Genomic DNA, 26,298 nt, shown 5'->3' on the forward strand with positions numbered 1-26,298 from the left:
ACAAAGCACAACATTTTTTATCAGCATGTGTGTTCCATAAGCTTGAACCCATGACCTTTTGTGCTGCTCACGCAATGCTGAGCTATACAGGAGCAAAAGTGATACATTTTAACATTAGTTAATGCACTATAACGCTAAAATTTGCTGATTGTTAGCTCAAGTATAGCTAATGCATTGTTATTACACAGCTCGTTGGAATGCTTGATTCTGATTGGCCAGTCGCGACATTTGCAGGTTTGTTATTCCCTGAAAACAACCGCTCAAAACTGACAACAAACAGTAACCTGGATGCTCCAAATCATTTGGACAGGTACATTTTAATATTACACATAAATTAAATATACATGTGTCTTTTAATAACATATATGACATTATATTTACAAATGATTAAACTAAATAGTGTGTTTATGACATTTGAATGTCTTGTCTTTCCTAAAACTGATTAAAAAATGGGTTTTCCTCACGGAAGGTCTGCATTTGTTAAAAATTAGCTAAAAAATATTTGAATTCAATATTTAATGTTGCTTACCTTACTTGTGAGGTATATAGCTGTGTAAAAAGCGGGATAATTTACAGGCACGCGTTGTTATCAATAAATAACCCGTTCAGTGTGAACCAAGACCTGACTGTCGGGGTTTATTTCTGCGATAACAATCTGCTGCCTATACATATCCCTTACTTAACATATGCAACCTTACTGTAAAGTGTTACCATTTTTTTCCAATGGGAGATGTAGAAGGTGTTAAGTTAATATTTTATAAAAACATTACAAATGTGTTTTTCTGCTAAATTTACATACTTGTCTATGAATATTTGGTCCAAGAAACATTTCTATGCATGTGATGCCCTCAATTAATTGACCTCAAGTCATACAGCTCCTAAAATTAAGAAAGCTGACAAACATTTGCAGATCTTTAAATCATAGAGATCTATTTAAAATCCATGGTGGCCCTGACACTATTTGTCCAGCTCTATGACAATTTGTTAGTAATGAGTGTGAATTGCAGAGGGACCGAAATGTCATGGCCGACGACAGGATTTAGTTTTGAGATGGGCAAAGCTTACAGCCCAATCAGTCTAGATGCATCCCTAAGGGCCAGGCCTGTATCTCCCGGCATACTTCACTTCTTCAACCCATTTATTTTTTAATTCAACTCTAACCTGCTTCCATAGGACGAAATTGCATCTCTGACTTTAATTCCTTCTGGAGTCTCAGCTGGTTTTTTATTTGTCCAGCAGCAATAGTTTTGCCTCTGTTGATACACTCTTCATGACAACATACACATATAATACATTTATGTACAGCAGATATATAATTGTTTGTACATATAGACTGGTTGAAAATCTATTTTTGCTCATCTTTGTTTTACAGTGGAAGTGATATTACTGTACATGAGTGCAGGTAATGATCATGTCATGTTTATGTTGCTTTTTTTCTTCTCAGGCAGAGCTTTAATTGACAGGACAACTATCTCAATATTACAGATTTAAATGTTATGAAGTCTTTCTTTGTTTGCTTTGGTCTGTCTTCCCTTTATTCACCCTCTGATTGATTGTTCTCATGCTGAGATACATTGATCGCCTGCCAGCCAGATGAGCAATAGGCTTGCTGCCACACACAAAAAAATGTCTTTCCATGAATAGAAAAGAAAATTCAATGATATAATGAAGAAGCTTCCTAGTGGTTGATTGAGGGGATTCAAAATGTTTAGAGAGTTTCTGAACTTATTTATGACACTTAAAGGGATAGTTCCCCTAAAAATGATTTTGAAACCTTTTTTGAACACGGTTTACTTTCATGTTGTTTTAAACCTGTGTGTTTCTTATTCTGTTAAACACAAAAGAAGATGATAAATGATGGTAACCATACAGTTACCCATTGGCTTGACGATACCCATTGACTTCGAAGTCAGTGGGTACCATCAACTGTGTGGTTATTATTATTTATCAGAATATCTTCTTTTGTAAAAAAAAAAAAAAAAGGATGAATGACGCATCTCCATAAAAATGAAGCCAAAATATCTCAAAAAGAGGAGTATGTGTAGTAGTGATCATGAGGTGGAGCCACACCCTGTTTTAATAGCATCTTAATAACCAACTTAAAGGGACACTCCACTTTTTTGACAATATGCTCATTTTCCAGTTAAACATTAGATTTGTACCTTTTTGGAATCCATTCAGCTGATCTCTGGGTCTGGCGGTACCACTTTTAGCATTAGCACAATCCATTGATCTGATTAGACCATTAGCATCGCGCTAAAAATAACCAAAGAAAAAATGTCCTATTTAAAACTTGACTCTTCTGTAGTTACATCGTGTATTAAGACCGACGGAAAATTAAAAGTTGCAATTTTCTAGGCAGATATGTCTAGGAACTATACTCTCATTCTGGCGTAATCATCAAGGACTTTGCTGCTGTAACATGGCTGCAGTAGGCATAGTGATATTACGAACTGCCCAAAAATAGTTCCCTTGGTTATGGTCAATAGCTGGGGACTATTTTCAGGCTGCGTAATATCATTGCGCCTGCTGCAGCCATGTTACGACAGCAAAGTCCTTGATTATTACGCCAGTTTGAGAGTATAGTTCCTAGACATATCTGCCTAGAAAATCACAACTTTTAATTCTCCGTCAGTCTTAGTAAACGATGTAACTACAGAAGAGTGAAGTTGTAAATAGAAAAAATATTGAAACTCTTTGGTTATTTTTAGCGCGATGCTACTTATCAGATTTAATGGATTATGTTAAGCTATGCTAAAAATGGTACCACCAGACCCAGAGATCAGCTGAATGGATTCCAAAACGGTAAAAATCAAATGTTTAACTCTAGGGGAGCTGGAAAATTAGCATATATTTTTTTAAAGTGTAGTGTCCTTTTATAAGTACTATTTTTTTATTTTTGTCTTGCCGAAAATGACGATCGTTTTGCTATATAAGACTCTTATGTCTCGGTTGGGATAGTTTAGAGCCCTTTGAAGCTGCGTTGAAACTGCAATTTAAATGTAGAGGAATTACAGTTAAGACCTGATGAACAGTGATGATAAATGAAGACCAGAAGTCAGAGATGAAATTAATAAAAGAAATTTTACTGAAGCAGTTCACTCAGTAGAAACTCAGCAAGGAGTTCCTAAGCCGCTCTGCTCACACATTACAATACAGAGATATTTGTACTTTAACAGAGATAATAAAACAACGTCATTGTCAAACTTCATGATTCTGATTGGTTAAGCGATAAACTTAAAGAACTTCCATGGACGTCCAATTCAGACCATATCTAGTTTGAGTAGCAGTATGGCAGCAAGCAGTCCGAGTCTGGAAACAGAATGACTGTGGTCCAATAATAAAGTCTGAGAAAATTCCTGAAATGTTTTCTTAAAAAAAAAAAATTCTTTTCTACTAAACAAAGAAAGGCATAAACAACTTGGATGACATGTGAGTAAATTTTCAGGATTTTTTTCTGAAATTGGAATATTCCTTTAAGTTTGGCTTACTCTCCTTTCGTTTACATGGAGAGGGCGGGGTTTATGACTTGTACCGCAGCCAGCCACTAGGGGGCGATCGATAAAAGCCTATGGTTTTAGCTTCACTTTAGGACGTGTGTGGCCTGTGTTTAACAAAATAAACTCAATAAAGAAACACATATAAGTTTAAAACAGCACGACGGTGAGTAAATAATGACAGATTTTTCCTTTGTGGGTAAACAATCCCTTTAAAATTACTGTGGATCCTCATGTCTTGAAATCAACAGCTGTTTAATTCTGTATGATACTAAAAAATTCTACAGAGTCATTTGATTATTTTATTTAAAGCATTTTGCATTTAAATATGATGATAAATTACAAAATATTGACCATTTGGAAGAGCATCAGGAAAAATAGGCCAATAGAGACATCTGCTGGTTAACAAGTCAGCTGCACTGTTGAGTGGATTATGATCTTTGATATTAGTAATGTAAAACCACATGTCAGGTGGTGTCAGACAATGTACAAACCGCTACAGATAGGGGAAAGATTAATTTGGTAGAATGAAGAACATAGTGTTCCTCTATGATGAATGATCTGCTTTATCAGGAACCAAAATGTTCACAAAGGTTCATAATTCACAATATTAAAGAACAGATTTGACTGTGCTTTCCGACATTTTGTAAGAGTAACAGAAACTATTCATTCTCAAGGGGATAATAAAACTGGAAAAGCATATCCTTCTTTTTTTCTTTCTTTCTTATTTTAACTTAAAGAAGTTTTTCTTTTTATAGGAAACAGATGTAAATGTTCACATCTGCTCTATTGGTCCTTATTAATCTGGCTAATAAAGAGTGCTACTTTATGATTGTATATGATTGTGGTATAGCCAGCACCAGCCTGATTTTACTGGTTCCCAACCCATGCTAAAATGCTAGTCTTTCAACAGGGGAACTGAATTGTTCATATGAGAAGTGGGTTTATCCCGAAGTCAATAAGCGTATCTTTGACCTCCTGATGAATGACTGTACTCTGCTCCTCCCAATGCAACCGGGTCTCAGCGAGCTGGGAAAGCAAACTGTCCAGACAGCCCTGGGCCAAACCAATAGACACCAATTAATAAAAAAATGTACTCAACATTAAATAAGAAGCAGTTTATTAAATGGTGCATGTCTTGCCATCTGGCACAAGTATTTAGAGGTGCAGATGGTCTAAGCTAAAATACTAAATGCTTAAGCAAATAACCTTGTGGCTGGCAATTAGATTTGTTAACACTTTAATTAACAGTCTGTTTCATTTGTTTACTTATATTATATTAATTAAACTCATTTCAGTGAGGCAGATTATTATGTCATTTAAAATGCCACCAAGCAATTTTGAGCTAAGCATTGTGCACGAGTTCATAAAAACGTGTCATCCATTCAAGCATATAATAGCTATCCTGACACAGCACTGATATTTCACTTAATCACTTAAAGAGCAACGCTCTGAATTTCAAATCACTCACGTGCAGGATCTTCTCACACTCGCTCTCCATGCTGTCCAGTTTATATTGGAGGTCAGAAATGATGGCATCTTTCTCTGCTTCGCTCTTCTCCCGTTCTTCTCTCTCTGACTTTAATTCAACCTGACACTTGGCTAATCATACAAAGGTTGTGTCTGTCATCAGCGTGTCATTGGAGAGCACGTGTTTGCTTAAACTGGCAATGATGAGCCGAAACTCACCCAGCTCTGTCTGAAGTAAGTCCACACGCTCCTCAAGCCTGTTTACTTTAGTCTGCAGGTCGGTTTCCATGGATTTATATTGACGATTGAGAACTTCATGCAGTATGTGGTGTTAGTAATCATTTTAATGTATCAATTTATTAAAATATACATTATTATTATTATAAAAAGAATTGTTCCAGTGTCTGAGCTTTGGTTTATATGACAAATCAAAATTGACAAAGCTATTATGCTGCATGGTGCTCACAGCTGGTTCTTATTTATGTTTCATGCTGTTTGATATCTTTTATTAAACAGGGTTGCTGTTATTAAACATAATGATGTTCACTTTGAATTAAAGGGGACATTTCACAACACTTTTTAAAATGTAAAATAAATCTTTGGTGTCCCCAGAGTACATATGTGAAGTTTTTGCTCAAAATACCCCACAGATAATTAATTATAACATGTTAAAATTGCCACTTTAGGTGTGAGCGAAAATGTGCAGTTTTTGGTTGTGTCCTTTTAAATGCAAAGGAGCTGATGAAATGCAAACACTGATGATGGTTTGTTGAAATTGAAACTCAATTGTGCTTTCTCAAATCTCTTTCTCTCTCTCTCTTTCTCTATGCACTAAATGACTGCCATGGTTGGATAGTGCAGAATAAGGGGGGTATTATCCCCTTCTGACATCACAGGGGGAGCTATATTTCAATAACCTATTATTTCACATGCTTGCAGAGAAAGTTTACCTAAACTAATTTATTGTCTAGTTTGATACAAGTACAGGGGACACAATTATAGCACGTAAACATGGAAAAAGACAGATTTTCATGATATGTCCCCTTTAAAAAATATTTTTTTCTTTTTTTACTATTGCAGAGTATTTTCAAAAGATACGGATTTATACTCAAAACATATGACTGGTATATCAATATACTTGGATAAATTATAGCAGTTTATACAGACCTGCAGTGATGTCCTTCATGTCTGATCTTTCTTGAGTACGCACTTGTTCCAGATCTCTTATTTGATTTTTCAAGTCATCTCTGTCTGTAGTTGCCTGACGCGCTACATTGGTCCTTAGTGCTGAAAAATGTAAGTAATTTTTATGTTTATGGTTTTCTTGATTGAGAAAATCAAATAAAAGATGGTATATTTGTCTTACCAAGATGTTCTTTTAGGACAGCCACATCTAGGACACTTCTCTTGTACTTTTCTGTAAGTCCATCATCTGTGTATAGTTAGAGAAAACATAATGTTATGCCAGTCAAATAGTACCTGAGCAAATAAATTAATAAAATAAATTAGCTCAAGCATTAATTAAGCTTAAGCATTCAATACCTTTCTCTGGTGTACTTTTTTTGGACTTTTCCTTTTTGCTGTTCGCTTTCCCTTTTTTTCTTTGGCGGCATGTTGTGGAGAATTTAGAGCTGCATCCCTGGAACAGAAGGAAAAGATTCATTGAGTCCGAATTGTGTACACAAAGCCGCCTGGTAGCGTGGGCGGGGCCAGTGGGGGGCTAGCCAATCAGCCCTCCGCAATTTAAATTTTAATTGTGCTACGTATTGTTCTACGTAAACCGCATTGCAGCATGTTACAGGCTTGTTGCCTGGAGGTGTGTACCGTTGCTAAGCGCTTCGCGGTGTTGTAAAGCCCTTTCAATTGTTCATATTTGTTAAAGAGAATTTTTTTCTTTTCATTCAGAAGAATGTGACATAAAGATCTGTCACTCTCAATAATAAATAACTTATTTTAAGCAAATAACGTGGGTAGATTTTCATTTATATTTTTGCATTTGACAGACGCTTTTATTCAAATCGACTAAACTTTTGCAATAAAGGTAAACTTTTTATCAGTAGGCTATTGTTGTTTCCTGTTTATCGGCCACATGATGATTGCGTTGCTAACGCAATGCTTTGTTGCAAAAGCATTAACATTTTTGTTCATAAGAATAAATAGGCTACTTGTAAAATTAACTGACAGACATGTTGTGGGTTTTAGAACAAAAATATTGGATTATCGTTTTACCAGAACTTGCCACATAAATAAATGGATATTGTTCAAACAGTTTAACTTTTATTGCAGGATAAAATATAAGAACAAACATAAACAGTGAAATATTCACCAAATTGCAATATGATACAATAACAGTAGGCATATACAAAAGTGAAATAAACATACATTTACGTAAAAACCATAGTAATAAATTTAATGAAATGTTTATCTAAAATGTTTATGGTCACCAAAACAGGGCTACAAATCTGAAGAAAAAAAACTAATGTGGATCACATTCTAAAACTCTTATCGGCTCATAACATTTTAGAAAATATATATATATTTAATTATCACCCCTTTTAAATGCTTATTCGTGTAATAAACATTTGCATAATTAATTATTTTAACCAAAAGGTGGCCAAAAGCTGTACTCATGAATATTAATTATCACGCTGATGTTGCTTGGTTACCTTCCTACCCTGCCTTCCTAGAGCGTCCAGTTACGTACCTTCATTAATATTCATAAGCCGCGTACACATGAGGGGCGAGGACGGGGCGGAGAAATGTGAGAGAAGAGGGCGAGGTCTCACAGGCGGAAGAGGATGAACAGGAAGAGTAATCACACACGAGCACGGGAGGGGGAGATAGAAGGCGGTGTTTATTTCCCTAATATATTTATTTATCTTATTCCCCCTGCCGCATGATCTGAAAGATATTTTTTTATGTAAAGAAAATCGCTCTGCGTTGTTTTTCATTAGCGTGAACGATCGCTTTTCCCGTTTATGCCCCCCTCATAGACTTGGGGGCTCTTTTCTTGTTCACCCTGAACTTCCCGTTGCAAGAAGTGCATAGAGAGAGAGAGAGAAAGCGAGCTGCAGGAAAAAGGAACATCACGCACGGGGTGTCGTTTTGAACGCAGTTGTTCCTCTACGTCCAGGCACTCGCCCGTAAAACGGATTTTTACGTTTTATTCCTAACCGACGCCGTTGCGCGATTCGCTTTAGCCGCGTGTAAAACAGTCTGCGAAGCGGCGGTTTCCTGCACGGGGAATTTAATGGGAGTCTTGTATCGATAAAGCTCCTCTCCCCCCCTTGACGGACCCTCGCTCGAACCGAACCGGACTCGGGCGCTGTCCTCACCGGGGGGTGTCCGATTTAACTCATATTTTGACTGCGAAAAGAAAGCAAAGGCGCGTCGCTCTGGCCGTCTTTTGTGGAGCCGAATATGGCAGGAAATCTGAAGAAAGGTGGGGGGCTTATTGGCATGATGAAGGACGCTTTTCAGCCTCACCATCACCTCCATCACTCCCATCACCAGCCCGGAGCCGTGGACAAAAAGACGGTGGAGAAATGCTGGAAATTCATGGACAAGGTGGTGAATTGATCAGGCGAGATACAGTAGATGAAGGATCCGAGAGATGCGATGTACTGTAGCTAGCAGACACGGTCTCTTGTTAGCTTAGCCGGATGGCCTGCACCGATGATTTCTAATGCAATATGGCACGGCAGCTCAGCTAAGACAACTAGCTGAAGGGGTTACGGCATAATAAACTAAAATGTCATAAACTTGGGAATAGACTTGAAATCAGTTTTGGAGAGTAGGTCATTTCTGGTACCCGTACACCCCCACTAGTCTAGCAGGAATGGTGAACATGGGTCCTGTGCTAGTTGTGTTAGCTGAATAGCTTGTATCATTACTTTGCAAGTAAAATGTATATTGTGAAAAGGGTAGGAATGGTTTGGGTAACGTTATTTCGATCTAAGTGTGACTTTTCTGGCTCTAAGGATGCCAACAAAAACTCAAAGGTATCTATATGTGTTAAACAACCAACGTCATACTGGTTGAGTCTATGGTCAGTCAGTTAGTTAATTTGCTATTACTCAGTGTAGACGTGGATGGTGGACAGTCAATTGAGCTGCCCTCAACTACTGCTCATTTGCCTGTGCAGTTTTACTTGTGATCTTATGTTTATATGTAGTTATTAGATAACTAGAAGGTGTCACAATGTTGTTGAAGTTTAATGTTTTGTTTACTATTCATTTCAATTTTAATGTGCACTTTAAAAACCTTGCAGCTTAATTAGTAACAACATGTTGTGTGCTGCTTCGGTGCACATCTGCCCGAGCAGGAGTGGTCTTATGATCAGGTATGGATATAGCTGCTAGGCACTATGTGTTTATTTCACACGTAATTAATGTAAGCAAGAATACAAATAATTGGGTAAATAACCTATTTAAAAACGGTTAGGGGAACATCTGTTTTTTGCTGCCTCACAATACAACAGTTAAAGCTGCAGTTCATGGAAAAAGTTGTGGTTACTGACCTCAAACTTCCTGTGATGTTTACACTGATACATGAGCGAAAGACTGCAGTCACATCTGTCACAGAGAGAAGTCATTTTGTTCAGTTTATTACATGATGAAATGCGCAGATATTTGCAGTCACATTTACTTTGCTTAACAACGTATGTTTAACAAAGAAAGACAATTATTCCTGTGAAGAGAGGCGTGCTTCCTGATCTTGCAACTTCCTATTTGCTTAGTTTCATATGGGATAGTTTGGTTAGTGCACATGTGACATATCACACTGTGTTCGTCTCCCTGTGAATCTCCTCGTTTTTGCTAAATAACATACTAGGGTTGAAGTTTACAGTGGTAACCACTGAAAGCCATGCAATGATTGCTCAGTATTTCCTTTCTGTAGAGGTTTTCTTTATAATAAATGTGTCAACCTCAGTTCCCAAAAACATTTGCCAAAATACATTTTTTATAGGTCTTATGCATTCACCAAGCTTATCCAGACTTGGTTATTTATTATCCACTATGAACTTTTCATGTTACATATTTAGTCCCATGCAGTAAATCTCCTGTAAACATTTAATCGAATGTACTAGAAAGTAAATTCCCAGCAACTAGCTTTAACAGGGAAAATCTCCCTCGCTTTGCACTTTGGGATTCTTTTATCGAAATGCAAACTATCACCAGAAGCCATCACGAATGCACGTCTGCACACGGACGCGTAGACGCATGCATGCTCGCTGATAATTCTCAGGCCATCTTGACGCCGCTGTCTTATCTCTTGGCTGACAGTACTACGGTAACTAATACTTGGGGTGCACGAGGGCCAGAGTCTTTACAGCACAGACTGTATAGTGACCCTACAGTGATGTCATTGGCTTACCCCACCCCCCCAATCACAGCTGGCTGTGTGCTTAAGACATAATAGATAAGAGTAGCCACAAGCCCCCCGAGCAGCTGCATGCAGCGGTAGAGCTGGGACAGGTTCTCGCCCCGCGTAGACCTTCCCAAACTGCTGGAGTGGTGGGGACATCTGAGCAGATTCCCGTTTCCTCAAATTTCCCACCCACGTCTTAATTGATGATTCAAAAGATGATGCTTTGTTTTAGTTCAGACAGCGCTGAAGCATTATGTCTAAATTAAAGCCGAAGTTATTGTCACCTAACCATTAAGCAGTTTGACTAATGAAGTGTTTGGTGAACTACAAGCATGCACTTAATCATGGTGATTTATTTGAAGGGAGGGATGTTTCTTCTTGAAAGATTTCCAAAAGCTTCAAGGCAATAAGTAGTTGGGCCGTGCGATGTTGTGATGGCATTGGAAATAGTTTAACTTTCTAATCAAACTAGTCTGTTTTGTAAAATGACGTTGCTAAAAATAACTTTTTGGTGTAATGCAATGTGGTTTATTGTTCAAAAACATAATTTTTCACATACTGTACATTATTGTTGCTCCTTTATGCCCCACCTTTCTGAAACGAGTCAATTTGTACAAAGTTCATCGTTCTGAAAAGCATGGTGTGCTCGGATTGGCCAGCTATCCGGTGCGTTGTGATTAGCCAAATATCTCAAATGTGTGATGGAAATGTGACGCTCCTTACCATGTTTGGAAGATCAGCTCACCAAGCATTACTTACAGGAGATAAAAGCGTAATGTGCACATCAACCCGTTATGGAAGTAAACTCTTAGTTAAAATCCTTATGTTGTTCATTGTAGTCCAAGAAAAGCGATTTCAGTAACTTGTGTTACCGTAGACTTTGGCATTTATAACTTTGCAGATCGTTAACATATACTAACACACTTGCACACCAAAATAAATGTAAAATAATAAAAAAGAGAAATAGAGGGGGACTAGTTGTGCTTGATCAAACAAAGATTTGTGGTAGCTCCTTGTGTACTTATTGCATACCATGTAGTTTTCTACAAAGAAGGTTATCAGGATTTGTTGTTCCCAAAAATGCTTTGGCCTGATTTTTCGGTGGAATTTCTTTGTTGTTTGGCCTGAAAAGGATTGTGTATATTTTAAAACCGTTTTAATTTCCCCCCTCACACTTATCATACTGTAGGACAAAGCTTGCAAAACGTTGGTCCACAGAGGATATGGATTTAGTTTAAAATTCTGTTTTCTTCATCGTCAGTCAACTTAATGTGTCTTTAGAGAATTATAAAGAGTATTTGAGTCAAAATATTTGTACAGAGTTTGTTGGCTTCTGTGCTAACAGGCTAACATAGACCAAACAGAATGTGAATCTTAATGAAAGTATCAGATTCTCATGATCTTTATCTTTAGTGTAAATCTCTTATTTGGCCTGGGAGATCTATATTTAGACTAGCTTTGATTTATGTATTCTTGGTGTATTCTGTCAGTTAAAGGGGACATATCATAAAAATTGGACTTTTTCCATGTTTAAGTGCTATAATTGGGTGTCCAGTGCTTCTATCAACCTAGAAAATGTGGGGAAAAAAAACAGTAACTTAGTTTTGGTAAACCATTTTCTGCAAGCATGTAAAAAAAGGTCATTGAAATCCGGCTCCCTTTGTGATGTCAGAAGGGGATAATACCGCCCCTTAATCTGCACTATCCAACCCTGGCTCTGCCATTTAGTGCAGAGATCCAGACATTTTCATTTGAAAGGGCACACCCAAAAATGGCACATTTTTGCTCACACAAATAAAGTGGCAATTTTAACATGCTATAATAAATTATCTATATGATATTTTGAGCTAGAACTTTACAAATGCACCCTTGGGAAACCAAAGATTTATTTGACATATTAAAAAAGTATTGTAAAATGTCCACTTTAACTTAAATTAATTTAGCTCAAATTAATAAAGCAACTTATCTCTAGTTTAAAACGGCTACGTTTCCATACAAAGTTGCATATTAAACATATGTGCATAATTGTAACATTAAACATTTGCAAATAAAGCAGCGTTTCCGTCCAATGAGCTGAAGAGAGAAAAATCGTCACTTCCTGATAAACTGGTGCTAAATATCGATAAGAAGAGCATAAAGCCACTGTATTTAGCCATTTTCGTGTATAATCACCTCAGAGCATGCAGACAAAACACTATACACCTGTTATCTGCTTTCGGTTGTGGATTCCTGCTGTTTAAGTTGATAGTCAAGGCAGTCCTGTAAAGTAAAATGACCAAACCATTGAGATGATAGACTTTATCTATTCATTTCAGAACATCCAAAACCGCATTTTAGATGCTGTGCAATGAGTTCTGTAAGCTGGTTAGTCCAGTTATGCTGTCCAACGCGCAAAATCACATGACTTTTTTTAAGCACATCTATGGATTTATTCGGTTAGTGTTTCCATTGTAGTTCATGCGTATGGTTTCTTAACGTATAAACAAGATTATCTGACTCATTTGAGCGCATTGGGTTTTTATGTGCATATTCAGAATTCATGCACATCTTGCCGTTTCCATCCAGCTGTTTTTATGCAATACTCCAAAATGCGCATAGAAATAGGGGAATGGAAACAGCTTATGTTGCATAATTTTTGGAACATACATTGTTGCTTCTAGTGTTTTCTGTTAGTTCGGTATTGCAGACTTTTAATTTATGTTATGTCATATTTTGTTATTACACAAATTCAATCATCTCTCATTGTCTCTGGCCTAGGTGGTGAGGTTATGCCAGAACCCCAAGCTGGCTCTGAAGAACAGTCCTCCATACATCCTGGATCTTCTGCCAGACACTTACCAGCATCTCCGCACCATCATGTCACGCTATGAAGGCAAGATGGAAACGCTGGGAGACAATGAGTACTTTCGCGTTTTTATGGAGAATTTGACTAAGAAGACCAAGCAGACCATAAGTCTGTTTAAGGACGGCAAAGAGCGAATGTTTGAGGAGAATTCCCAGCCCAGGTGAGGGGTCACAGAAACACCATTTATATAATTTGGTGCTGCAATTGTTTGGTATTTCAGGTAATTAAGTCATCGCAGATAGAAATGTATGTTGATTTGTTTTACTAACATTTCCATCAGTAGATAAGTTGACTCAGTGCGAGTTTGTCGTGCAGTGCAAGTTTGTCTCGTCTGTGTTTTAACCAAATGAAGGTGCAAGAGCAGGGTAACACTTAATCTCCAACTGCCATTGTTGAGCACTTCTCAGCTGGTTCGTGTTTTTCAGATTTCTCTGCAACTTAGTTTAACTTGGCGTGGGAGGCAAAAGCAGAAGTAGTGAAACATGGTTGGTCAGGCCTCGAATCATGTGAAACCTGTCCTTGAAAGAAGTTGACTAAAGGTTACTTTGCTAAGCTGAAGCTCATGTCTCGTAGCAAAGATGCAAATGAAGGTGAGCTTGTGACTGCTCACAGTTCAGACCGTGGACTTTAAGGTCTTTGGTTCTTCTGCTTTTCTTAAAACACTGGGCTCTGAGTAGATGTAAGAGCAATGTGTAATGCAAATAGGAAAAAGCACAACAGGAAGAGTTTGGACGAGGCTGAGTTCTCTAAAGTAACATGTTACCACATATCATTGTGTTCATCTTCATATTTTTTCTTTCAGATTACATGTAATCTTTTATGTTACTATAAAGAGAACATTGAAGAATTCTGCCTCTTGCATTTTTCAAGTGCAACCCCACGGTGCAAAACATACAAAATTACATTTTACAGGCCTGAAACCACTGAACCCAATCTGAAAAAAAACAAATTTTTAGGCCTAGAAGGACACTACAGTATGATTTAAAAAGCGGATGCCTTATGTTGACATCTAATGTCCCATGTTTCCCTCAGGGATGCCAGCAGTCGGTTGTTTTAGGGACATTCAGCTTAAAGAGGCCATGTGATTTAGTTGATTGTAAGCATCACATTTTCCTTTTTACGTTATTCTGTAATTGTCACTTTTATTGCATATCTGTAAAGCTGGAAATGATATACACATAGAAGCGGATTACCATAAACGTATTCAAACAAAAGGGGTTAAATGACGAAGGCCACTTTAAGCTGATTTAGAAATTCTTCAGAAGATTTCTGTGTTGGACGCTGAAGCTGTACTTAGCGTTGTTGAGGGGGCGACGTGTTTAAAGTGAGTGAGAAAAATTAAATGATTAACTGTGATAAACCAGTCACACTTCTGACACTGCTCTTCCTGTTAACACAATCACTTCCTCTTCCTGTTTCTCATACACCATCTCAGCAGCATTCACTGCTGTGGCTGTCACTCACATGACTGTAGCAACTTATAGTATGTGTACAATATGTAGCTGCTAAGTACCATCCAATTGGGTACTGTCATTTAGGTTTTTGCACTCTTTGTCTTCATCAATGGACCGTGTATCCTGACACAAAGAAAAGACCCTCTGAAAGGCCTTGAATTAAGTCTTTAGTACAACATTAAATATGCATGATAAATTTGCATATGCTTTAACTCGAACCTATTGAGGCAATAATTGAGATATACCATGCTGCTTTTTCCCGTATATGACTTTCCATGGCAGTATTTTCCTCTCGAGTTAGTTTGATTATTATTTCCCCTTATCTGATGTTGTAGGTGTGAATAACAGGAGGATTTATAACAATAAGGAAATGCATGGAAGATAAGGGTATCATCAGTTACAGGTGCATCCGTTTGCATTTATATGTTGTATATTTATTTAGGTGTCCAAAATAACCTTGGTGAACTACAAATAGTTTTATTTTGATCAAGTGTGAGCTCTCATAAAATAAGCTGTTGTTTGTTGTGGTTAAGATATGGCGCTGATGTTCCACATAGATAAAGTCCTCCTAACATCTTTTTATACATTGCCCTCTGTCAATTGTTTCAAAAGTCAAAGATAACCTGTAGCAGAGATATAACAATGGGGACAAAGGTAACAGTTTTTTAGATGGCAAGCGAGGTACTTTTGTGAATTAAGATGGGTTTGTGTAATTATTTTTCATTTGCTTTTGTGAGGAAAAAACATAAAACATTCTGGGGTTTTTTTTGTTGAAGATTTTTTATTTAAAGATAAAAGTCTTCAAGCAGATTTTGTATTTGCAGTTCATTGTGCATAATAAATGATGTTTGAACATATGTAAAGTACTGTGCAAAAGTCTTAGGCCACCATGCCAGAATTAGATTTGTTGTTTTTGCAATGTTATAGTGATCATATATAATTGTTTCTCAGTCTCTTTAATAGAATACCTCCAGAAAATACAGGAAATGTGTATATATAGTATTAAAAACTGTATAAAATGTAAATTGATGTGTCAAGTTTTTATGTTAAACTCCCCTTCCACTTGAGCAATAGCAGGAAACTGCAGGATCTCTTAAACCTAAATAAAATCAAATCCTAATTTTTAATTTTAAAGAAATTAGTCTTTTTACTTCATTCTGCTAAAAAATGCTCAAGATGGGTTTAGTGTCAAGAGAAGTCACACTAAACACTGAGTATGCCTAAAAAAGACATTTAGTTCTGAAAATGTAATTATTTTAATTTTTTTGTACATATTTCCTGTTTTTTCTGTTTGTAACTTAATACACAGTTGCTTAATACACTTTTGCACAGTACTGTACGTATTCAGCATTTTTTACTTGCAGATGTTTAGTACAGGTGAATAATAAATATGATAATGTAAATGACAATCAGTTTTTCCCTTGAATAGAGTAATGCAGGGATGACGTATTTTTGTAGGCTAACCCAAACTAGGCGGGACACTAGTTTTTCTTGCAAAAAACCCATTTATTTTTCTCATAGACTTTTGGATTATCGCGAAAAATAAACTCTGTGTTTAACAAACATTTGACGCTTACACGTTTTGTCCAACAAGTTAGTATTCTCAGAACACAACTTTAATGGGTTTCGAAATCAAAATTTGTCTTGTATTTCTAGTAAATGCATTCACGACTTGTTAAAAACAGAGGTTATTTTATGCGATAATCTAAAAGTCAATACTGAAGGTCTGGTGTTCTTCGCTGCTTTTTCTGGACAAAGCAAAGGCCGCCCACGAGCTGTTTGACCGACATGTCAAACAACCAATCACAGTTTGTTTTGTCTAGCTTCACGTTTCGGACTCCCCACAATAACGAGCCGGCTGGCAACAAGTCAGTTATTGAAATAACCAGCCACAACCTAATAGCATCTAAATAAACAACATTACTCACCATAGAACAACGTTGTGCACTTCATCAACAGCCACACCAATGAGACGCTCCCGTTAAACGTCTGTTTGAAGTATATCTCTCCACTTTTTTACACATGCAAGCAATTCAGGAGAACCGAACTTTTTCACTCCACTAACTGCCTCAAGCAAAACTCTTGGATGTCTTTTAGAGAGTTTACGCTGCGAACTTTGCATATTTTTGAGAATCCAATGTTTAGCTGATCATAATAACTGGTCATCATTATTATCCACGTGAACACGACTGATTCTCTTCCTCAATGGAACGTCAGAGCTTTGTTTTCCAGGGACCAAAACTAATCGCGAAACTTGCACCTCCTAGAAATCCGGTTTATTTCAACCAATCAAAGACAACTTCGACATTCTCGCAGGGTTTTCAGAAAAGTGTACGAAAAACTTCAGACGTTTAGCCAACAGTCAGTGGGCGTGATGTCTGAGGCTGAGACTTGTGTCCCGCTAACTTTCGTGTTGGCCTACAAAAATATGTCAACCCTGCTGCACTCTGTACTGCAGAATATCACATTCTGACCATTTCTGTTTTTTTATTTATTTTTTTAGATGATAGCCTTTACGTTAGTCTAGCACTATAATGCTCAATAAAGTCTACATGTGTTCAGATATTGGTTTTCACAGGCCTTTATTGTGTTGCCACTGAATTGCTTTAAATATTTTAGTCTTTTTAAAGCCTATTTTATTTAATTGGCTTGAAGAAAAAATATAATGTGGGCGTCGACTTTAAAAAAAAATGTGGAAAAGCAAAATTTCTTATTGCTGATTTATTGCTCAATAGTATTTTGCTCTCAGATGTTATCAAACAAGCAATTTTATAGAAGCCGATTTGTTTGATAGTTGCTTGTATTTAGAGCAGGAAGTATTGAAATTCCCCTGGGTATAACACTCGCATCTGTGAGACCCAGTAGCGTGTTTCAATTAGGCCTGCTTTGTATTAATCATTCATTGTTTAGTGAGTTATATTGTTCTCATGGGGATGGCAGGAAAACAAGCAAGCCTGAAATCAATTGAGCTGAGCAAACCATGATTCAATGTGATGCACAAAGCAGTAATCACGTTTGAACTTCCGTCATATGGATAGATCTGACTGTTTCATGACTTTCAGCACACAAGGAGCACTTGGGATGGAAAGACTGTTAACACATCAGAGGATTGTATTGCAGCTCGAGTTACTACATCCTGCATCTCACCATCCTGCGTTTCGCTCCACGCAGAGCTGAGCTCGGTTCAGTTCAGTGTGTCCGAAAGCAGCTCGTGCTTGCTGTGGGGCATAATGTTTATTTATGGCCTACTGACTGACCACACTGGCAGAAGCGTACTAACTGGACAGCTCTCTTTTGCAACATACTTTTGCAACGCCATTCTCTACTTCCCTTTTACATTCTGAAGACATAGCACAAAACTGCGTTTGGCTATTTTATGGTCACCCAAACTCTGTGGTGACCCAACAGAGTACAACGTAATGAGTTCAGCTGCATAAGCCCAGCAGCATGCAAACATAATATTAACGTGACATAGGCAGAATAGGAAAATTGACAAATTTGCTTTCTAAATGTCTTTTACTTTTTTTTCCGATCCCTCTGCAGCCAATAATTCATTGCACAAAGCAAATGTGGCTATGCTAGTTTTTCATCACAGCAAATAACATGTATTTAATCTAGTCTGCGTGCCAAATGCAATCCGTTCATCTTGGCATCTGCTTATTTTAGTTTGCTTCTATTGGCTATCGATAGATTGACAATTAATTGAACACAGACCGCTCTCTGAATGTAACACCAGTATGAGAGTGGACGTTACAACATCAGTTCAGTGTGAAATAAATGTGAGTAGTTGCTTTGTGGGCACCATGTTTGTATGTTTATTTGCTCTGCTGTCATTCCTGTTTCCTGATCAAGATCCGGTGTGGAGTCGGATCCAGACAGTTTAATTTGTGAATTCTTTGTAAAGGAAACCCACAATCCATAATGTGGAAACGCAAAAAAAACACACACTCTTTTTGGACGAAAATAGTGACCAGTCGGCGATAAAGTCATTTCCTCAGGCACAAAGGTCTGATATTTGGGGAAATGTTACAGGGAAGTGTGAACCGTAAGGAGGCTGTTGAAATAGTTCCTTCTCTAGTGTAATACGGAGTTAACTAGTGCAAACTAGGGGTGTGCAATATTGACCAAAAAAATCATATCTTGATAATGCCCAGGATTTTGCAGATAACAACATTTCGGATCCTTTAAAAATGTGTTTGTGAAAGTCTTGTATTGTTCTAGCTCCCTCCTACAAAATAATACTAAATGATTAAGGTTTTATATTGGTCTTTATGATTTAAAATGAGAACATTTAAGTAAATGGTATTAAACAGTAGCGTACATGAAGCAAAATTAACATTGTAATACAGGAAGTCAGAAAATTCAAACTTCCATCAAACACAGAATAAGAAGTAATGCACAGCTTTACATAATGGCTTATTGCTTTAATGTAGCGAGTTCCTCTTTAGCAATATCACACTATGTTTTTAATAGATTTTTGTTCACAGTTCACATATGCCGTTTGAAAATATTGTTTTGAACTGACTTTATTTGTCATAAAAACACTAAATAACTTCTCAAGTAACTTCCCTTTACCTGTTGCTGTTCTCTGTGTGTTTGTTTACGCTTTTCCATTGCATAGTACCCCACAGGTTGGTTTGGGTCGGGTCAGCTTACTTTTGGGAGGTTTTCCACTGGGTTCAGTTCGTAGTACCCAATACTTTTTTAGTACCACCTCGGTTGGGGTTCTAAGCGACCCGAGCTGATGACGTGAAAACACTGTAGATCACTGATTGGTCTGAGAGAATCGTCACTACCAGCGTCATCGCTATAATGTAAAAGATTAGCTTCACTTTCATGCTAGCTTGCGCTTTCTGGAGTAAACCTCTTCTCAACTGTGCTTTGATGTAAGTTCCCAAACTCCAATTTAGCAATGAAAAACATCCACAGGTTGAGAATCAGGAACACCATACCAGTTTTTTCCAGACTTGCAGTTTGTGGCGGCACATTCGCGACGCGCACATCCGCATATATGCTTAAATGCACCTTAAATGAGGCTCAGCGAGCGCATCGACCGACGCAGCGGTGTTTGTACAGAAACTGTCATGTGAGACAGAGGTAGTGATAAACGCAATGTGCAAACATCTATTTGTGGTGATCAATTTTATTTTGTGGCGGACTGAGAAATAAATGAATGTATGGGAATGTACAACGACGCTCTCACTTGTATGATTTCACAGAAGTAGGCAGCGCAAATATAACGACACGCCTATAATCCCTCTCACTCCGAAGTGTTACTAAACTTAATGGAAATGCTAACCAAGCCAAAGTGAGGTGAGCTGACCCGACCCAAACCAAATCGTGGGGTACTATGCAATGGAAAAGCGCCATTTGTGATTTGTTTCCCCTGTTCGTCACGCAGACATGACTGAAAGCGTGGCACGTTCTTCGCTCACAACATTGTGAAATTGCAAAGAGCGCGATCGGCTAAAGTATTAAAAATTAAAATACATACAATCAAATGTGATGCTACATCACACTCTGAAAGTGTAAACAAATGACATTTTTCGAATGAAATTAAAATTAAAAACTGTAATTTGTTTTGGAATATTGCGGAATTTTTAACAAATGACTTATCTTTGAGCTTCATTATTGTTTAAAAATTCATGTGCCCTCATTGAATCATATGGATGGCAGGTGGGCTGAGTCCAGGAAAGGACCGCAGCAATTAGAGTCCATGATGTTTGAAAGCCAATGTTGATATTTGAAATCACCTAAACAAACACGCCCCTACCCCAATAGAATCTGGAGCTTCTGTTGATAGACCCGCCCCACACATACGCAACCCGGCAAGGATGTCGGTTAGTAGACACGCTCCTTACTGCTGATTGGCTATAAGTCTGTTTTGGTAGTCGGCCCGTCTCCTGTTCCAAAGCGTTTTTCAAACATCGTGGACTCCGCCTTTAACTTCAAACAATTTAATCAATTCCTGATGGACAAATTCAAGTCCAGCCCTACCTTTATTTAATTTCAGCAGCCGTTTCACTCGAATACGTCACCACCGGGAAAATTTAGACAACCGCTACTTCTGTTTCATGGCGACTTTAAAACAACAATATCACTAACAATATATCTTGCACACCCCTAAGTGCAACTGGCTTTTGTTTTTTTGTAAATTTGTGAATACACTGAGTTGCAGCAGGAAGACTTTAAGGTGTGAACTATAGGCCCTTGATAATCAGTCGTGGGCACAAGCATATCGTTCTTGCGTTCTCCAGTTGGCTGTTTTACTGTTTTATCACGGAAAACAGGAAACCGGAAGGAAGCAGCCAGCTGCAGGTCAAAGGTCAGGCCAAAAGAGGAGGAGGGTTGACAAAAGCACAGTATCAAATAAGGGCTTGGCCCATAACCACAGTAACAGCAAGGAGAGGCCGACCGGCCGGCTGAGGAATCGGAGGTGGAAAGAGAAAGAGGGGAGACTTTAAATGCAGGCACAGGCAGTAATGAGGTTGACTTTAAAATATGAAATGGGCTATTTCCAGATAAAGCTTTTTTTGCATTATTTTGTGTTTGTTAAACACATAGGCACAACCTTTTTGGAGCTCATATAACTTACACTTGAAAAAAGTGTCACTTTTTTCTGGTTCTCACGAAGCAGAGGATCATCTCTTTAAAACATGAATAAATAGCTTTTCATTGAAACATGCAAAAACATTTCTTGCCAAGAGATGTTTATTAATTTTCATTTTTTCTTTTGTACATGCAAATAGCACTTAGCTTACACATGACAGTTTTATGAACTTAATCATGGCTGCAGCTATTGAACTAGAATGCATGAAATTACATTAATCTACATCACTATAATTAACTATAACAACTCATATCCATTATAAATATGCAGTGAATATGACATCCTACTAGCTTTTGTATATTACACTATAAAAAGTAATAGCTGCTTTACTTAAAAAACGTACTTGGTAACAGCCAAAATGTGTTGGGATATTTTTACACAACCATATGGAAACCTTGGCGAAATAATTTGTGGCACGCCCCTATGCTAGTACTTCCTGTTAAGTTCATAGATAAGAAGAATGCAATATAGTGGTTGGGATGTAAACTCGGTAAACAACTGCAATGAATCTTGTATGATTTGTTTGTGTCGAGGGCTGCATAACGATTAATCGCGATTAATCGTTTGTAGAATAAAAGTTTTTGTTTACATCATATATGTGTGTGTACTGTGTATAATAATTATGCATAAAAAAATAGACAAGCATGTAGATATTTAAGAGGTATTTAAATGTGTATATAAATATTAATTTTATAAATATATTTTTTCTTAAAATTATATATGTGCGTGCGTGTGTGTTATATATATATTAGGACTTTTATTCTGCAAACAACTAATCACGATTAATTGCTAAGCAAACAAAATATCACAATACTTGCATATATTGTTATTTTCTTACACCCCTAATATTTTGTCATTCTCCACTTTTTTTTCCCGTTAAAGTGAGAAAATTTATAAAACTTAATTTTTAGGTACCTATTGAAAAATATGTTTAAGTTGATCTAACTTTTACTTTTTACAGTGTATGTAGCAGGAAGTTATACATATTCAAATGCATGACATGTTCTCTCTTTATCTGATGAGGATTTATCTCATTCAATGGCATCCGTGGGTGTAATATAGTGTTATTCAAAATAAATGGTTAAAAGTATAAGGGCTTCATGTATTGTTCTGAAGAGGAAAGCTTTCAAATGCCGTCCTCCACGAGCCCGACAGCTTTAGTGAGTGATGGAGCGAGGCTGGCCGCTTGAGCCTGGGCTTTTTGTACGTCTGTGCCCTACTTAGTTTGAACATCCTACCCAAAGCCTCTCCTCTATGGTTTAAATCTATATAAACATACAGAGCTGAGTGTGTAAGGGGGTCCACATTCTGTCACGCTTCAAACTGCGAGTATATAGCTATGTGCCAATTTGGTTAAAAGTGGCAAAATCTGCATTGTACCAAAGGCCTGTTCCCTCACAATGCAAATGACAGAGCTTGGCTCCTTTAAAGTGTTGCTCTGGTCTGAAGAAGTGTGGCACAACTGGTTTCCACAGAAGGCACGTTGGCACACTTTTGCCACAACAACTGTTCCCGGAGCACTTCCATAGATGAATGAGTGTTTAAATTCAGGCTGTGAGGACAGTGATGTTTCAGGTGGACACGTTTTAGAGGTCTCTGAGGGAGATTTGGAGTACAGCGTGAGCCGGATAAGTGGAGCGAAATGTAGCACAGCTGAGTCTGAGTTTTCTCCAGTGCCGACCCATAAAGCTGTTCACAAAGAGAGCCATTGCTTGTTTACTACTTTGGCTTGGTTTGACTTGCCCGGCAGCTGCGCTAGGTTACAAAGTCTGCGCAGGAAGCTTTTTTTGTATGAAGGTAGGAAAACTGGTTTCAGGCTTACAATTTGAAGTGAGTCATGTATTAGAAATTGATGTCTGAATGCTTCATTAGTTCAATATGAAATAATTTATGTGTTTAAAGCACTTTCCTTTTTTACACCAAACGTCAGATTGCTTACACGGAAAGATGTTGTTTTAAAAAGCATCTAAAACATCCATGTTTTGCATACAAAGTCAGTACTTTCTTTTTGGTCATTTTTCTTCACGCCCTTTTGTGTACTCTTCGTTTCTATAAATAACACGCCACTGTCACCTTTTTTCTATCTTTTAAGATGCATTCGAACACCCTCTCTCTCTCTTTCTCTCACCCTCTCACTTATAGAGTAGATTTAGTTTTTGCAGGCAGCTGCATGCTGCCATGCTCAGACTCTCTCTTATGCATGTCAATTCCTTAGGCTGGAGCGCCTGTACAATCCCCCACTGTGCTGCCGTCTAAATCATGGCTTTCTTTGCACTTCCTCCCCCTGTCGAGCAGCGTGGCCCTCCCTGCCTCTTTGCCTGTCTGCCTTGGGCTCAAGTAGCCAAGCTCGGTGAAATCTGAAAAATGCAGCAGGCGTTGAAAACGTCCACCTTAGCTCCCTAAAAAGGCCCACTGATCAGCCCTTCGACTAACCAAATGTTGTCCGTTTCAGATGTGTAGATATGCACAGAAAGTTCTGAAACATTTTTTGTTGCAAAAAAAGCACTGCTTTCAGTTTTATTATTAATCTAAATGACCGTCTCTCTTGATTGGAGTCTTATAGAAAACATATTCAATACACAATGTTTATATATACACATTACATAATGTATTAGCCTGCTACTGTGGATACTGCCTACCAGCAATTTGCACGCGGACAACGCCGCAGAAGAAAATATTGAAAACCGATGCGTAACCTACGCCAGCGCGGCTACGTCGTAGGACCTACGCACAACTATAATGAATCCTTTAGGAATATATTTGTTATGCACAGATCCGATATACTGTAACACATGCGTTTTATTTCTGAATTAAACACATTCACACAACAGACTAAGTTTACAAAGTTAATTGCTACATTTTAAAATAAATATGTCTGTCAGGCGCAAGTAAACTTGAACCTAGTATTTGTGCACTGTCTTTAAGATGCGGCTTTACAGGCACGCACTTTGAATGTGTGCAAACACAAGATTTCTGAAACCACCTGTGAGTAGCACATTAACATAACGGTTTCCCGCCTTCTTTGCTTTAATATTTAAATTAAACATGGGCAAATAATTTTTTTGCGATACTGCACTGGACAGATAAGCCATGTGACCGTTCTGTCAACAGCCCAAAGCTTTGTTCATGTTTGCCATTTTAATTTAACCGTTCGTCCACATGCAAACGCAGTATCTGGTGACTGAAACCAAACTTATTTGAAAACTCCTTCAAGGGTGAAGAATTTAAGAAACTCCGGTTGCAGCGTTGTCATAGTTGTAGACGGTGAAACATTTTTTTTTTTTGGTATTTGACGTGCTAAGGGGTTGACTGCAATGGCTTTTAATTGGCTAATATGGCTTTACTGTTAAGGATATATCTTCATCTGCTGGTTTGGCATGCTCTTGACAGTGCTTCATACAGAGTTTTTGCATGTTGGTGTGGACGCAAAGGTTTTTTTAGGAATGTTATGGCGCGTTTCCCATGCATAGTACCCCACAGTTTGGTTTGGGTCGGGTCAGCTTACTTTTGTGAGCTTTTCCACTGGGTGCAGTATGTAGTACCCGATACTTTTTTAGTACCACTTCGGTTGGGGTTCCAAGTGACCCGATCTGATACCAAAACGTGACGCGAAAACACACATATATGTGGCTTAAATGAAACTTAAATGAGGCTCAGCGGAGCGCGTTGGCCGACGCCACGGGTGTTTGTACAGAAACTGTCATGTAAGACGGAGGTAGTGATAAACACAATGTGCAAACATCTATTTGTGGTGGTCAATTAAAATTTTGTGTCGGACTGAGAAATAAATGAATGTATGGGAATGTACAACACCGCTCTCACTTGTATGATGTCACATCAGTAGGCTGCGCAAATATAACGACATGCCTATAATCCCTCCCACTCTGAAATGTTACTAAACTCAATGAAAAGCTAACCAAGCCAAAGTGAGGTGAGCTGACCCGACCTGACCCAAACCAAACCGTGGGGTACCATGCAATGGAAAAGCGCCATTATTGTGTGGGGTTTTTTTTGGAAGATTGATTAAAATCTGAGTACATCTTTTTTCCATCCCAGTGCCAAATACAGATAACAAGAAAGATCTTGAATTATGATTTAAACATATTTGATGACATAAGACCTTACTGCTTCAGTATGAAAACAAAATGCTCTTTTTTTAGAAGCATTTCATTTTTATTAAACTTGTGCATGAAACTAAAACTGTTCGCTTTCTTCTCTTTCAGACGGAACCTGACAAAATTGTCGCTGATATTCAGTCACATGCTTGCAGAGCTCAAAGCTATCTTTCCCAATGGGCTTTTTCAAGGAGATAACTTCAGAATCACAAAAGCAGATGCTGCAGAGTTCTGGAGAAGATCGTTTGGGGACAAGTAAGTCGTTTAATATACTATTTGTCACGTAACGGGTTAACACGGTGTTCTAAGGGGAAACTGTTAAAGATTAGGGCTGAAACGATTAGTCAACGTCAATAAAAAATTGTTGACAAATATCTTTGTTGTCGAGTAGTCGTTTGGTTTCACTTAAAGCAACACCAAAGAGTTTTGTTTACCTTAAAATAACGTTTCAAAAAAAGTTTCAGTCGTTCATCCACTCGAAACAGGGTGAACGGCACTTTCACGTTCGCTTTGCAGCCCTCTATCGGCCAAAACCGCACTAAAGAAGTTTCCAACCGTCGGGTCGCGGTCCTGTAGTTCGAGTGAAAACTACAAAAACTTGCTTTACGGCAGACATACAATCCAATCAGAGCAAGCTTTGCTGTAGTAGGCTAAATTATTTACGACAGTGGTAATGGTCAATTCCGCTTCCAACCTGTAGGGGGAGCAAAGAGCAAAAACTCTTTAGTGTTGCTTTAACCTAATGTAAGGGCCTGCAATGTCGTGATTTGACCGCTATGACGCGGTAGCGCTAGAGTGTAATGCAGCCCTTACAAATTTGCAATAGAAGAAGATGAAAACACAGCAGTCTTGTTTAATACATAAAAGACAGAACTTGCCTTTCATGGGAGCACAACGTTTAAAAAGGAATTATCTGGGCTCAAGAGGAGCCGGTGAG

At 38.0% G+C, this 26,298-nt stretch overlaps 2 protein-coding genes across 3 annotated transcripts in view; one reads left to right on the forward strand and one right to left on the reverse strand.

Annotated features, from left to right (window-relative positions):
* Nucleotides 1–3,785: 3,785 nt before the first annotated feature.
* On the reverse strand, nt 3,786–6,696 carry drc12 (dynein regulatory complex subunit 12 homolog). Of its 2 annotated transcripts, XM_055196457.2 has the most exons (6): nt 6,510–6,695; nt 6,334–6,399; nt 6,135–6,254; nt 5,187–5,279; nt 4,969–5,099; nt 3,786–4,553 (listed from the first exon to the last, which is right to left on the reverse strand). In XM_055196457.2, exons 1-6 carry the CDS (start codon nt 6,628–6,630, stop codon nt 4,425–4,427), a joined length of 660 nt encoding a protein of 219 aa, XP_055052432.2. In that variant the 5' UTR covers nt 6,631–6,695; the 3' UTR covers nt 3,786–4,424. The 2 variants fall into 2 exon arrangements, with proteins under 2 accessions (XP_055052432.2, XP_055052433.2); XM_055196458.2 differs by lacking the exon at nt 5,187–5,279 and having other exon boundaries at nt 6,510–6,696.
* A 1,060-nt stretch (nt 6,697–7,756) lies between these two features.
* The window catches only part of cbl (Cbl proto-oncogene, E3 ubiquitin protein ligase), a 48,096-nt gene continuing 29,554 nt past the window's right edge, over nt 7,757–26,298 (forward strand). The window contains exons 1-3 of the mRNA XM_055196459.2: nt 7,757–8,534; nt 13,095–13,342; nt 25,470–25,616. Coding sequence (XP_055052434.1) covers nt 8,388–8,534; nt 13,095–13,342; nt 25,470–25,616 — 542 coding nt within the window. The 5' untranslated portion in view covers nt 7,757–8,387. The remainder of the gene's footprint in view (nt 8,535–13,094; nt 13,343–25,469; nt 25,617–26,298) is intronic.

The sequence above is a fragment of the Misgurnus anguillicaudatus genome, chromosome 24 (assembly GCF_027580225.2).
Source record: "Misgurnus anguillicaudatus chromosome 24, ASM2758022v2, whole genome shotgun sequence".
NCBI classification, from domain to species: domain Eukaryota; kingdom Metazoa; phylum Chordata; class Actinopteri; order Cypriniformes; family Cobitidae; genus Misgurnus; species Misgurnus anguillicaudatus.